Here is a 12,852-nt window from a genome sequence, read left to right as displayed (position 1 = left end):
TTTAGCTGGGAATTTTGTAAAAATATTAAGGTTTTTAGAAGCATCATACTGTGCATGAGGGAAAATATTGCTGGCATCTTGTGGTTTGAAAAAGAAAGTGGATCTTGTTCTGAAGCTTTTTTCAATATTTGCTTTTGGGAGTAGGCTCTTCCTGGAAAAACTCTTTATGGTGTTTCTAGAAATGTAAAAATTTACTGCCTTCATAGAATGTGGCGCTTGTGTCAGTGAAAGATTTCTTTGTTCACAAATTTGTTCAGAAAAAACAGACTTCAGTACTCAGTTTTAAAGAAAAATAAGCAGAAAAGGAGGGGCGGAGGTGAAAAGAAAATAATTGGTCCTTCATACAGTACTTGGCTTAGTGAATTTCAAACTTGTGAGCAAAATGAGTATAAAATTTTGAAATGATAAAGTCTTTTCATAAATAATTTGCTATATAAGTATAGTATAAGTTTTGTGGGGTTTTTTTGTCTTTTTGCCATAAGTAATAATAATTATAGTAAATATATAACTGCTTATAACATTTAAAAATAAACTTTTTCCTTGATTTATGTCTAGGGCAGTTGTTCAGTTCTGTCAAACTGATTTTAAGTCGCCATCTTCCAAACCTAATGGTTATTGGGTTAGTTGTTTTCAACCTTTTTAGACACCCCTCAAAAGACTAAAGGCAACCCTTGGAAAATGTCAGTTCTTAGCTTTCATTTATTTTTGACCACAGAAAATAATGGAGCAATTTTTCTGTTGCAGAGAACTCAGAAACACCACAACAGGTCAGACTGTTTTGGACACTGTGGGCGTGTCTACACGTGCATTTAAGCACAACTGAATTCAAGGCGCATTAAGTTAATGCACGTTTAAGCAATTTTTGGTAGGTGTCTAAATCTGCAGGGGCTTGGCACTAAAGTTAGTGCCAAGTTCCTGCAGCCCTGCTGTGTGGCCCTGGTGGCTAGGCAGACATGGCACGAAAGTTAGTGCCGGGTTGTATCTACATGTGCATTAATGTGCTTTAACTAATAGTGATGAAATTTTACTACCTGCATTTGCAGGTACCTAATTTAAGTGCAATTTAGCCTAATTTTGCCATTTTTAATGTGCATTAAGTGTGTGTATATGTAGACGTGCGACTGTAGTGTGCATTAATTTAGGCTAACGTCCATTAGCTGTCTCATGTAGATAGCCTTATAGATTTCTATTTAAAATCTCTGGATTTATCTTATTCATAATATTTCTGCCCTGTTGCTGTGGAACCCTTGAAAGGATCTCGGGGCACCCCAGGGTGCCATGGCATCCTGGTTGAGAAGCACTGAATTAGGCAGGTGCCACTTGTCATTACAGACAAAGATCGCACTGGCACGGAAATTCTTTACCCGATCTGTTACTACTGTCTACTATTGAATCTGAATAATGAAAACCACGATTTGCTAAAATACTTGCAATTTTTTTTTTAATCGTCTAAAGTGTAAATACTGCTAGTAAAGTCCCGCTACTGGAGTTACTACATCATCTGATTTGTTTTCATGCCAGAGACTAATTAGTCCTCCAGCTACATATTTTGTTTGAGCTACATGTCAACAAGGTTAAGTACAGATAGTCAAAAAGCCCAAGGCTGAATTGATTCCATCGTTGCAGGTTAATCTAAGCTGTGTAGACTGAACTGATAAGCAAATGAAGAGACGTTCGCTTTTGATTCCGGAAATGCAGCTCAGGCCAGAGGCCGGGGTCACAAGAGCATGCTTCTCTGCTTGGCTGGAGCAGATAACTTGGGCCAAGGCTAGCCTGGCTATCTTGCATGGGGTGAGGGGTTGTGGGGGAGGTGCAGAGCATCCTGGGATGCTTGGGGGACTGTGCGTTAACTGGAATTTGGAGGGGATCTGGGACAGAAGTTCAGTAAACCGATTTAACCTGAATCAGTCAAATCTGATACTACATCCATCCAGGTTTATCTTAAGCCAGTTTTGGCTCTTTTGAACACAGTTTGTGTGCACTGAACCTCTGTTGTGTTACAGATTTGAACCCTTTCCAATCACTTATTCCCATTTATGTATAATTTCAGTCCCTAGCCCAAGAGGTGCAGCTTTTACCTCCTGGCCAGCCGTATTGAATCTAGCTTAAGTTATGTGTATTTTCATCAAGTACCTACATGGGCAAGCCTTTATCAGCCTATTGCAAACCACCTTTGCAAAGTTTCAATTTTATGTATTTTCGTAGCACTGACATTTGTACTAAGAAATAAAGCATAGTCTCTATGGGGAGAAAGCTCAAAGATGCCTTTGTTTGCCCTTCAAGTTGTGCTTTAATTATGCTTTCGATGTTTCTACCTTTTTTATTCTTGAATTCTTATTGTATTTGATGCATTTTAAAATTGGGACATTTTGTGGTTTATAATGTTTGGGGTTTTTTGCATAAATGTAAATAAAAAACATAATACACTTCCCCATCAAAACCTTGTAGTGTCTTGAAATAGTAATTAAAAAAAAAAAACCCTTTAGGATACTTTTTGTTATATAACTAACTCTTTATTTTGTTCCCTTTGAACTGAAATGCAGCATGTGACTCGAGATTTATGCTCTCTTTTAGTTTAAGATTTTAAATGTGCCGATGTCTTCCCAACTTGCTGCAAACCATTGGAACCAACAACAAGCTGAGCAAGAGGAGAGAATGAGAATGAAAAAGCTCACCTTGGATATCAATGAGCGACAAGAGCAAGAGGACTATCAGGGTATGAAAATTACATTTCAGTAGAATTGGGTATTGGTCTGTAAAAATTGTTAAGAGTGATAATTAGCCGTTCCAGTTCTTCAGATTTCATTTGGAATATGCTTATTGAAAGCTGCCACTGCACTCATCCTAGCCTTTTACTAAATGTCAAAATCTAGTGTGTGCAGAATTATTTGAAAGAGAGCCTTAAAGCTGACTTGAAAATAAACTATGAAAGTTACCCTGTTGTAGTTTGGGACAAAGAGGGCATCTGCCATATTTGTACCCAAAAGCCAGGCTACAAGACAATGCTGTAGCATTTTTCCCTGTTGCAGTTAGGTCCGCTCTGAGTGAGTGCATCTGCGGTGAACCATGCTGGTTGTCTCTAACTCCTGGCAGAGCCTGAAATGGCACATGTGAAATAGATAAACATGAAGACTTTTTAATTGTTGCACTGCAGCTTGTCATAACATTTGAGATACAAAATTGTTAAAAATTAAGGAAAACATTTCTTTAAAACTTGCAGTTAACCAGGCATCCTGATGTGTAGCATGCCGCTATTCTGAAGTTCAGCGATGACCTCAGTGTCACAATATACATTAAGAACAGAATATACACAATATACATTAAGAACAGAAACCAGTCAGGTGCAAAAGCAGTTGATTTTGTTTGTGCAACTTTAGTGAAAGTCTGGTTTTAAATATTAAAATAGTCACATACCAAAGTTACGCCATTAATGCATTAGTGGTGGAGATCAGTTCATATTGACATTACTGAAGTAGCTGGAAATTTCATTCTCTTGCAGCTCATCATTTTAAAGGACAATGTGAAAAGTACTTACAGGATACATATTTTATCTTAATTACATGGGTTTTAATTCAAGCAATTTGGAAATGATCAGGATGAGGCCCAAAAAGCAAGCTTAAAACAAGTGGTTAATATGTTGCGTCAGACTTGACTTTCTTTGGTATAATCTGATGATAACCAGAGTGAAATCTAATAAAGCTGATGGCGTTTAGTTCTTAAGTCAGGTTTTCCATTTAATGTCTCTACAATTCTTCCTCTGTTGTTGATGGAAGTGATTTCGTAATAACAAAAGAGCAAATAACCAGGAAATGTGGCTTAATTTGTTGTTCAATAAATAATGAAACCTCTAGTTCATTAAATAGGAAGTTTTATATTCAGAACAATGTTAATAATCCAAAGCTACAAAATACAAAACCTAATTTAGGTTACATGAGAGCCAAGTTGAGTGAGCTTCTTGGAATGGATTATATTTTTTAATGTCAAACTGTTAAGAATCTCCTTTTTTTTTTCTAAATACCTCTGTGTTACAAAGCCTAGGAATGCAGGCTGATTATGAGAGGGGCATTCCAAATTAGGAGCCTGAGTGGGTGTTGTGATGTGATGTAACACATTCTAAATTGAGATGCTGTTTTTTCACTAAATACAATTCCCATTTTTAAGGGGTTTTGTATGATTTGGTTTACTTTTCCTCCCTCCCCTCCCAGAATCATAATTAATAGTGGTTGTTTTAGTTTGTGAGTGGGTAAGAACTGTGCCTTACACTGTGCAGAAAATTGCTACTTTTAATTTTGTCATAGAGGAAGGAAATTGGCTACTGAATTGGCTACTTTTTACCATCTTCAGTTTTCCCTGAGCCTGAGGAAGGACACATATGCCCAAAAGCTTGCAGAAAAATATTTTTTTGTGATTTCTTAGTTGTTTAGTAACAGGCATCATCCCTGAACCAAGAGTTCTAGAGTTTTTTGCATTTTTTTTTTTATTCGACATATCGTATTTACTCAAATCCAAGATGACTTTGAAGTTAAGACCTCCCCGAAAAATTAGATACTATAAATGAAATTATTTTATGTAAAGAATTTAATTATTGGAGGATTGTTTTAAATTCATTTTTCCCTCTCCCCCATCGTTGTGACAGGGTGGGCAGCTGAGGGGAAGCAAGCGGTGGGGGGAGAAGCAGCCTGACCCCAAAGCTTTGCCCCCATAGTACTTTGCCTCCCCTCCTCTCCTGTGCCTCCATCCTGATATCTGCCTCCCTCCTGCCTGCCCCTGGCCCTATCTGCACCCCTGTCATCTGCAGCTCCCCCACCACTGCCACATGTTGTGTCCTGGGGTGGTTCTGCACTGGGTTCATTGTTCCCTTGCTCAGAAGGAAGCCAAAGAGCACTGCAGGATTCAACACAGACATGGAGCGATAGGGGAATCTGTCTGGAGCCAAAGAGCAACAGCACTGATTCCCTTGCTGCTCCTTGGTTCAGCAGGGAGCCAGAGAGCAGCAGGACCCAGCATGCTGCCTGAGCGCTGCGAGGCAATTCACACTGGGTCCTACTGCTCTCTGGCTCCAGGCTGATTCCCCTACTGCTTCCTGGCACCAAAGGGATCCAAGCACCAGTGTGGGAATTAGCCCAAAGCCAGAGAATAGCACAGGGGACTCGATTCTAAGATGAGTCTTCATTGTCCCCATGATGAATGGGGACACCTTACCTTGGAATCAAGTAGCTACAGTATTTAAAAAAGAAATAACCTTTAAAATAGGGATTTATTACAGCAAAAATCTGGTTGTATCCATTTTTTTTCTAGCACTGCTAGGGCAAATAGGGACGTGGTGTTCTATTTTATTAGGCCCTTAATCTGTATATGTTGTCTGCAAAAGTGTGAATTTTTTTTCTTTTTTTTTTTTTTTTCTCTCATGTTTGTATAAATTTCTTAATGCAGTGGCCTGCTTTTCTTGACGGGTTAACCCTCAGTAATAAACTAGAGTTTCTGCATATACCAAGGAGAAGTGGCGGGTTTCAATTTCAAGCTTCCAGGGGAATTTTAAAAAGGGTGAAGACATTTTTCAAGTTTTATGTAAACAACATATCAGTAACATTTTACAGTCTGTATATACATTTGTTTTAAGTGGTATGGGCTAGCTTACCACATCTGTGAATGTGAGTTAGAGAAGGAATGTCTTAAAGCACCTCGTATAAGTAATAAAACCCAGTAGACTACTTCCACTTTAAAAAGTCAAAATGGTATTTAGAAAGTGGATGAAGTTTTAAATTTAAATTAGAATTTCTGCATTTACACATCTGTAGTTGTATAATTCTCATCTAAAAACATTACTATTATAATATTCTCAAAATAGCTGGTGTTGCATGCTTACAGTTTTTAACCATTACTTCCCACCCTTCATTTCAAATTGCCATTTTCTGCTTCCCATTATTTTCCCTGATTTCAGTGCTGATATTGCTCTACAGAATTTGTATCCTTCTGCCATCAAGCCCAAGAGAAAGGGGCAGGCACATGGTCCAGTTCCTACAGCTGCCTGCCTGCCTTTCATAACCTCTTTCTAGCTCCTGCCTGGATCACGGCTATTCCCTTCCTGCAGGGATCCCTCCCATGGCCATAATTGTGCTGTGAGAGAGATGGGCCATGGATCCAGTTGTTGAATAACAAGTGCCAATCAGATCCCCCCCCCCCCCAAAAAAAAATCAGATACCTTAATGTAATTTCACTAGAACATTTAAACCTGTAATTTCAGAGTGAATAAGTGTAGTCAGACATCCATTGAAACCGCTCACTTGTGTAAACAGATGAAATCTTAATAATTGACTCTTATAAACAGTACAGAATTTTAACAAGAAGAATACATTATACTTTTAGCAGATGTTGGACAATGAGATTACTGGAGATTAGCGACCCCGACAGCAGACGCTGAAGAGTAATCTTTTTAACAGCTTATTCCACTTTTCCCCTTTGTTTATTCCATCTGTTTCTGTTTTGTTGAGCAGTGTATATCCTTGCACAGATGGCCTGTCAGAACTAAACATTTTCAGCTAAACATGTTACTATATCCCCACCCTTCTGGTCTGTGAAGTATATGTTTTTACCATGGTGTATTTTATAAAAATACTGATTATCAAATAGCAGTTAACTTTGGAGGAAGCATCCAGTTCCCATCATATTAGATAAATATTTTCCCTTCCCATACAAAGATGTTTAGGTGACTGATTAAGTGGAAGTTGCATTCCTCACTTGTTCCCACTTTTAAATATTTGTAAGGTGTGGTCCTTCATAACTAGGGTGAACATACATCCCTGTTTGGCCAGGACAGTCCTGGATTTCGTAGGCAGTTCTAGTGCCCTGTCCAGCTGGTGAAAATGGAAACAAAGTCCTGAATTGGCACCATTCTGCCTGCACTGCCTGGCTGGGCTCCTCCTGAGCAGTGGCTGGAGGTGGGGGGCAAGCTGGGCTGGGCACTGTTCCTCCTAGCTGGGGCAGGGTGGGGGAGAGTACTGTTGTGATTGTGGGCTGGTCATGTGTGTGTGGTGCCCTTGGCAAAATTATTTTTTGGCACCCTCCTGAGCAGCAGCTGGAGGTCAGGGGTGGAGGGTGTCCCAAACTGCCTTTAAAAATAAGGTCACCTTATTCATAGCACTGCCATAATCTTAGCACAAAGTGACACAGGCTTGGTGGGTTATAGCATCTGACAGAAAAGGTCTTAACCCTCTTAAGTGCAGATGATGAACTGTCCTGGCAACTGCTTCTCTGACCACCCAGCATCTGCAAATTTAGGACAACATGTCACAACGTTGTTTGTGCGTATCAGAGCTGCCTATGCAGTTCTAAAAATGGTTTGTTTTTGTTCTGTTATGATCATTAGTAGGGTGGGTTGAGGAATATTTTGTCCTCAGTATACAAAACAGTAAAGCAGTTGTGTGTACAAAAAAAAAAAGTTTGATTCACAAGTATTACAAAAATGTAGCTATAATATTTGGTCTGTTTAAATTCTGTTTATGAGAATTTAAACTTTGTTTAATTTTTTTTGTATATAATTACAGAAATGTTACAGTCTCTGGCACAGCGCCCAGCTCCAGCAAATACTAATCGTGAACGGCGGCCTCGTTACCAACATCCAAAGGGAGCGCCTAATGCAGATCTAATCTTTAAAACTGGTGGGAGGTAGGACAACTGTTATTTAAAATGGTCAATTTTGCTCCTAAGCAAGCTACTATATAAAGATCAATGCATTGAAAGCAAACCTTTTTCTATGTATACTAGTAGTATTCTAGTGTACTACTAGTTATTAACATACCTTGCTGGTCAGCGTATTTGTAACTCTGTGACTATGTAATATTGCCATTGACAGGGAGGCAGTGTGTCAGGATCAAAAAGCCCTCGTTCAGTTTGTAAATTGTTGTTAAAGAATAGAGAGAGAGAGAGAGACACTGGTTCTTTTCTTCACCACGGAAAGCGGAAGAAGTATAAAAAAACTTATAATGTGTCATGAATTTGAACTTGTAAGTTCAAGAGCACTGCGTTTGCATTAGAAGTCATAAATAGAAGCAAAGTGGAGGGATAGGGTCCAAAATACCTCATTGGATTTGCAACATGGAGGATACATACCAGATACTGGAATGAAAAAAGTATTCTAGTTTGCCCTTTCAGCAGTAAAGAGACTTAGGCTTATTGTCAAACATCCGCTTTTGATGTTTCAGGGGAAATACAGAAGGTTCTGTAATTTTTCACCTCAAAAGAGAACAGTGGAGATTTTTCCCCAAAAGGTAACAGATACAGTTGGAGACAAGTAATGGGTTCATATGCCAAAAACATTCTAAAATCTGGAATGAACCGATCTGGCAATGAGAGAGAGAGATTTGGTTATATCAAAAGTAAGTTAATTCAAACTAATTCCAAATTACTGTTAATTTTGTCCATTAAGAGCAAGGAGGTACAAAAAATTGTGACTAGAAAATGTTGCTTGATAGAGAATCATAGAAAATTAGGGTTGGAAGGGACTTGGAGATCATCTAGTCCAGCCCCCTGCTCAAAGCAGGACCATCTCCAACTAGACCATCCCAGCCAAGGTTTTGTCTAGTTAGGCCTTAAAAACCTCCAGGGATGAAGATTCCACCACCTCTCTGGGTAACCTGTTCCAGTGCTTTACCACCTTCCTAGTGAGAAAATTCTTCCTAATATCCAACCTAAACTTCCCTTGCTGCAACTTGAGACTGTTGCTCCTTATTCTGTCATATAATGCTGTCTTTATGTTGTTTGGGACAGGGAGCACAGACCAGCTCTGCACCACTCGCCTATCTTTTCCCAAGGAAATATAATTTTTGATAATACACTGTCCAGCAAGATGTTTAGACAAGCATGTCGGCATCATTTAAAAACTGATTGTATATGCTTAAATAGTGACTAATGCCTACAGTGTTGTAGGATGGAGTAAAATGATACAGACCTAACTGAACTTTCTAATGGAAAGAGATCAACTAATAGTGTACAGTATTGAAAGAGACTACCCCCCATGTTTTTGTAAGTTCCACAGTTGCCTGGAGAAGCTTATAGAGTAGGTTTGCTCTTCTGAAGCACTGAAACGTAGCCGCAGTGAAAGGTGGGGTCTTGGACTGATCCAGTGATCTAAACCAATAAGCCATATGTGTTCCCTTATATTTGATTCAAAAGAAAGTGAAGCCCTGAGGCTGGTGACAAATTATGCTGAAGACCTAGAAAAGAAATCTTTTCTAGGCTTTCTTGAATAAGTTAATTAAAGCAAAAAAAATCTTTCCTTAAGTAGAAGTCCCACTGTCTTGTAAAAGTAGAGGAGAAAATAGCTGTGACAACCTAGTAAAACTTTATATTATGAAAACATTTAGGCTTTTTATGAGGTGTCATATAACCATTCATACTAGTGAGAAAACAGAAACTGAGCGGCTTCTGCTGAAGTGAGTTACAATATGTACCTGGAGCCTTTTACTGACAAGAGAGAAATCATTTTCTGTTAAAATTATCTAGTTTGTTTGCTGTATGCTTCAGTCTTTATTGTGAAGCCAAACTAAGTTGTAATTTGAATGTTACCCTGAACTTGGAGGTTCTTTCCCCATGCAGAAATCCTGATTTCAAGCAGCATGCGTGGTACAAACTGTAACTCAAAGTAGCAGCATCCTGTACAGCTCTGGTGGTTGGCGTGTAGCCACTTTCACTCAGGCCAAGCAAACTTTAGTGTAGGTAACTAGATATAATTCTGCAGTGAAGATAAACAAATGGGGCCTTAGATATGTGCATAGGGAAAACTGCTTACATGCAGAACACTGTCTAAAGTGTGCGCTTTGGATAAGCTTCTGGGTGTTTTTTGCAGGGCGACTAGTTTGGGGTTGGGTAGATGAGAGAAGCAGATGAGGAACCTTTCTTCTAATTTAAAATAAGCTTACAATTTAAGTGCCCAGGTTCTCTGGTACAGAGGGTACCTGGCCCCGGTGCATTGTCATGCAGCCTACAGGGCTCCCCATTGGTTCATGGAGAGGCCCACAGGCCCACAGGCACTGAGCATAGGGTGGAGGGAGAAAAAAAAATTTATTTGGGGGGGCTGAGCATGTGTGCGCATGCCCATGCACTCAGCTCCCTTCCCCCCCTGCCCCCCGGGGCGTGGGATGGAACTGCGAGTGACTTGTCTGGGGAGCACCCAGCATGTGGAAAGAGGGTGGCAGCTCATGCCACTGCGTGCACCCTGGGAGGGCATGCAGGACATGTGCCCCTGGATCTGCCCAGGGGAAGGTGGGCTGCAGCTGTGGGCTGGGGCTGGGGCCAGGGCTAAACTGGGCTCTTTCTGGCAGGGGTCTGGCCTGGGCTGTGCTCAGGGCAAGCAGTGGCAGCTCTTGGAGGGAGGCTCGGGGGGGCTATGGCAAATTTTGGAGATGATTGCAGCCCTCCCATAGCCCCTCTACCAGTGCCACCACTGCCTGTCCTGGGCACAGCCCAACCCAGACCCCCACCGGAAAGAGCCTGGCTTAACCCCAGCCTGCAGTGGCAGCCCGCCTCCCCCTGGGTAGATCAAGGGGTACATGCCCCTCATGCCCTCCTGGGGTGCATGCAGTGGCAGGAGCCTCCACCCTCTCCCAATGCCAGGCACCCCCTGGACAAGCTGCTCATGGTGCCCCACTCCCACTCCCTCCCTACCCCTGCTGCAGCCACCAGAAGCCTGTGGCTGGGCTGCCTTGCAGCCTTACTGCTGCCCTGCGTTTGGTGGGGGGGCAAGCCCTGCTAGTCGTGTTCCCCGCCCCCCCGCCGCCTATGGCACTGAATGCTAGATTTGGTGCACAGGGACTTGGGCCCAATCCTGGCAGGCAGGGGTAGCACGAGGCCTCATTTGGATGACAGACCAGCCCCACACCACTCACCTGGCTGAGGGACTAAAACATTGAGCCCTCTGTCCTAGTACAATATCCTTGCCACCTTGTCTTCAGTGGGACTTCCTGGTAAAGTGTTTTCTTTGTTCCTCCGGTGTTACCTCTCCCTCTCTTGGCAGACAGTGATATATAGATGAGAGATTTTTACTATAGTTGAAAACTAGACTACACTTAATCTCTACAAACTTTTAAGCATATTGGAGACTTTCCTAAGAACAATAGCTAATAATAGCCCATTGAATTTGGAGAGGGACACTTTGCATATTGGTATAGTCTTCTCAGGACTTATAGCCGACTTCATTTTGTAAGCTCTGATCATTTGCCTCCATGAAGTTTATTGCAACCTCTGCTAATATTTATTTAACAGTATATTAATTTTCTTACACATTGCTTTTTCAACACATGCTGTTTACATACACTGGCGTTTTCTTTTTAAATGCAAACTACCACTCAAGATACGAAACATAAATCTACTTGGAGTTTGCAGTTCTTTGCAGATTAACAGCTATTTCTAAATGCCACTGAAATACTTCTGCTTAAAGTTTTAGGGAAATATATAAATTTTAGGCCTTCACAATGAGCTAGATGAGACTTTTTTTCCAATGTGAAGAGTTATCAGTGATGCCTGTTTTTCGAGTTCCAGAGTGCATACTTGCCACACTGCTTAGTTTTATATGATGCTGTGCCTTACCCACTATGCTTTCAATCAGTCCCATTTAGGGAAGAGTTTATTTACATTTTGGTATATTTGTTGTAAAATATTCATTATGCTATAAGCAAGAGGCCCTGAAACTGTGAGCAAAGACTTGAAGAACACTTCACCCATTGACAGGCAGATTGTTATACTCTTTCTCTTGGTAATACTTTATTTCATAAGTTATCCCTTTCATTAAGTGACATGAGTTGTGGTGTAAAGTGGTGTTCTTTGTAAGCAAGGATTTCTAATGTGAGAGTGTGAATTAGTAAAGTGGCATGTTTTTATTGTTGTTTCATGGGTGTTCTGTTTTTTAGTCTTTCTTCTTGTATGCTTTTAGTGATCAGACTAGCAAGCAGTAGGGTTTGCAGCAGTATTTAATCAGTGCTAAGTAATGTTAGTATTTACTGAAAGTAGTGATGCATATGCTGTGCTAGGAAAGGCATGCAGGGGGTGGGTTTTTTTAGTTCCTGCTGAGATCCAAGCCAGTAAACATTTTGAGTATCACAATTCTACAAATGCTTTAAAACTAATTTTTCTAGGAGGGGTCTGTCTCTTAAGCAGTATGCCAACAATGGAAGAATTAGGTGTTTCACCCATATTTTAGTGTAATACATTATGGCATAAATACTGTTTGTAATGTGTCTAAAAGCTATGTAGCTATGCTATGGAGATCTAACCATCCTATTGATAGATTTGGCAGGGAAACCCAACTTCATTGTGGCAGTACTACTTGGGAATGTTTTTACTCTCCAAATGTTCTTCTAAATATAATTGATGAGAAACTTCAGTCTGGCAAAGGAGATAAATTTGACAGCTATTTCCCACATGCAGTATTATCTTTCTGATGTTTGTTATTTTAATTACTAGCCGCTACTCTTATGCAGGCGTCAGTAGCATGGGTGTAAAGTTAAATTTATGCTCAGGGATCAGACCTGAGTTGCCTGAGTTGGAAGCTTTTACATTCTAGCTCCACAGCCAGAGTTTTAATTTTTGGTGCTTTTGGCCGTGTTTGGCCAGTGGTACTCCTGCCACAAGAGAACTGGCAGTATTAGCACAGAAGGCTCCAGTTTAAGCAACGTAGTGTTGAGATTTACTTTTAAAAAGCAATAGAATAAAATTGAACAAATTGTCTTGATTTTAATATCCAAATTTGACGCAAGTTCTTTTCAGAAAAATACTTTCTGGGAGAAATACTCTATTTTCTGTACTATATAGTTAAAAACTGTCAGAATATCAGTGCTTGGTATCTTTCAGTATTTTTGG

At 40.4% G+C, this 12,852-nt stretch overlaps 1 protein-coding gene across 7 annotated transcripts in view; it reads left to right on the top strand.

Annotated features, from left to right (window-relative positions):
• Positions 1 to 12,852, top strand: part of UPF2 (UPF2 regulator of nonsense mediated mRNA decay) — a 110,630-nt gene that overhangs the window by 87,211 nt on the left and 10,567 nt on the right. For 6 of the 7 annotated variants that reach the window (XM_090041782.1, XM_090041777.1, XM_090041781.1 and 3 more), the window contains 2 exons: positions 2,575 to 2,716; positions 7,545 to 7,665. In XM_090041782.1, the coding sequence (XP_089897908.1) occupies positions 2,575 to 2,716; positions 7,545 to 7,665 (263 nt within the window). Of the gene's footprint in view, positions 1 to 2,574; positions 2,717 to 7,544; positions 7,670 to 12,852 lie in introns of those variants that run through there. The other variant, XM_090041783.1, reaches the window with a different exon arrangement.

Source organism: Crocodylus siamensis, chromosome 4 (assembly GCF_052110815.1).
Source record: "Crocodylus siamensis isolate JL-2025a chromosome 4, ASM5211081v1, whole genome shotgun sequence".
Classification (NCBI taxonomy): Eukaryota; Metazoa; Chordata; order Crocodylia; family Crocodylidae; genus Crocodylus; species Crocodylus siamensis.
Note: the sequence above shows the minus strand (reverse complement) of the source record. Positions and strands in the feature narration are given on the sequence as shown.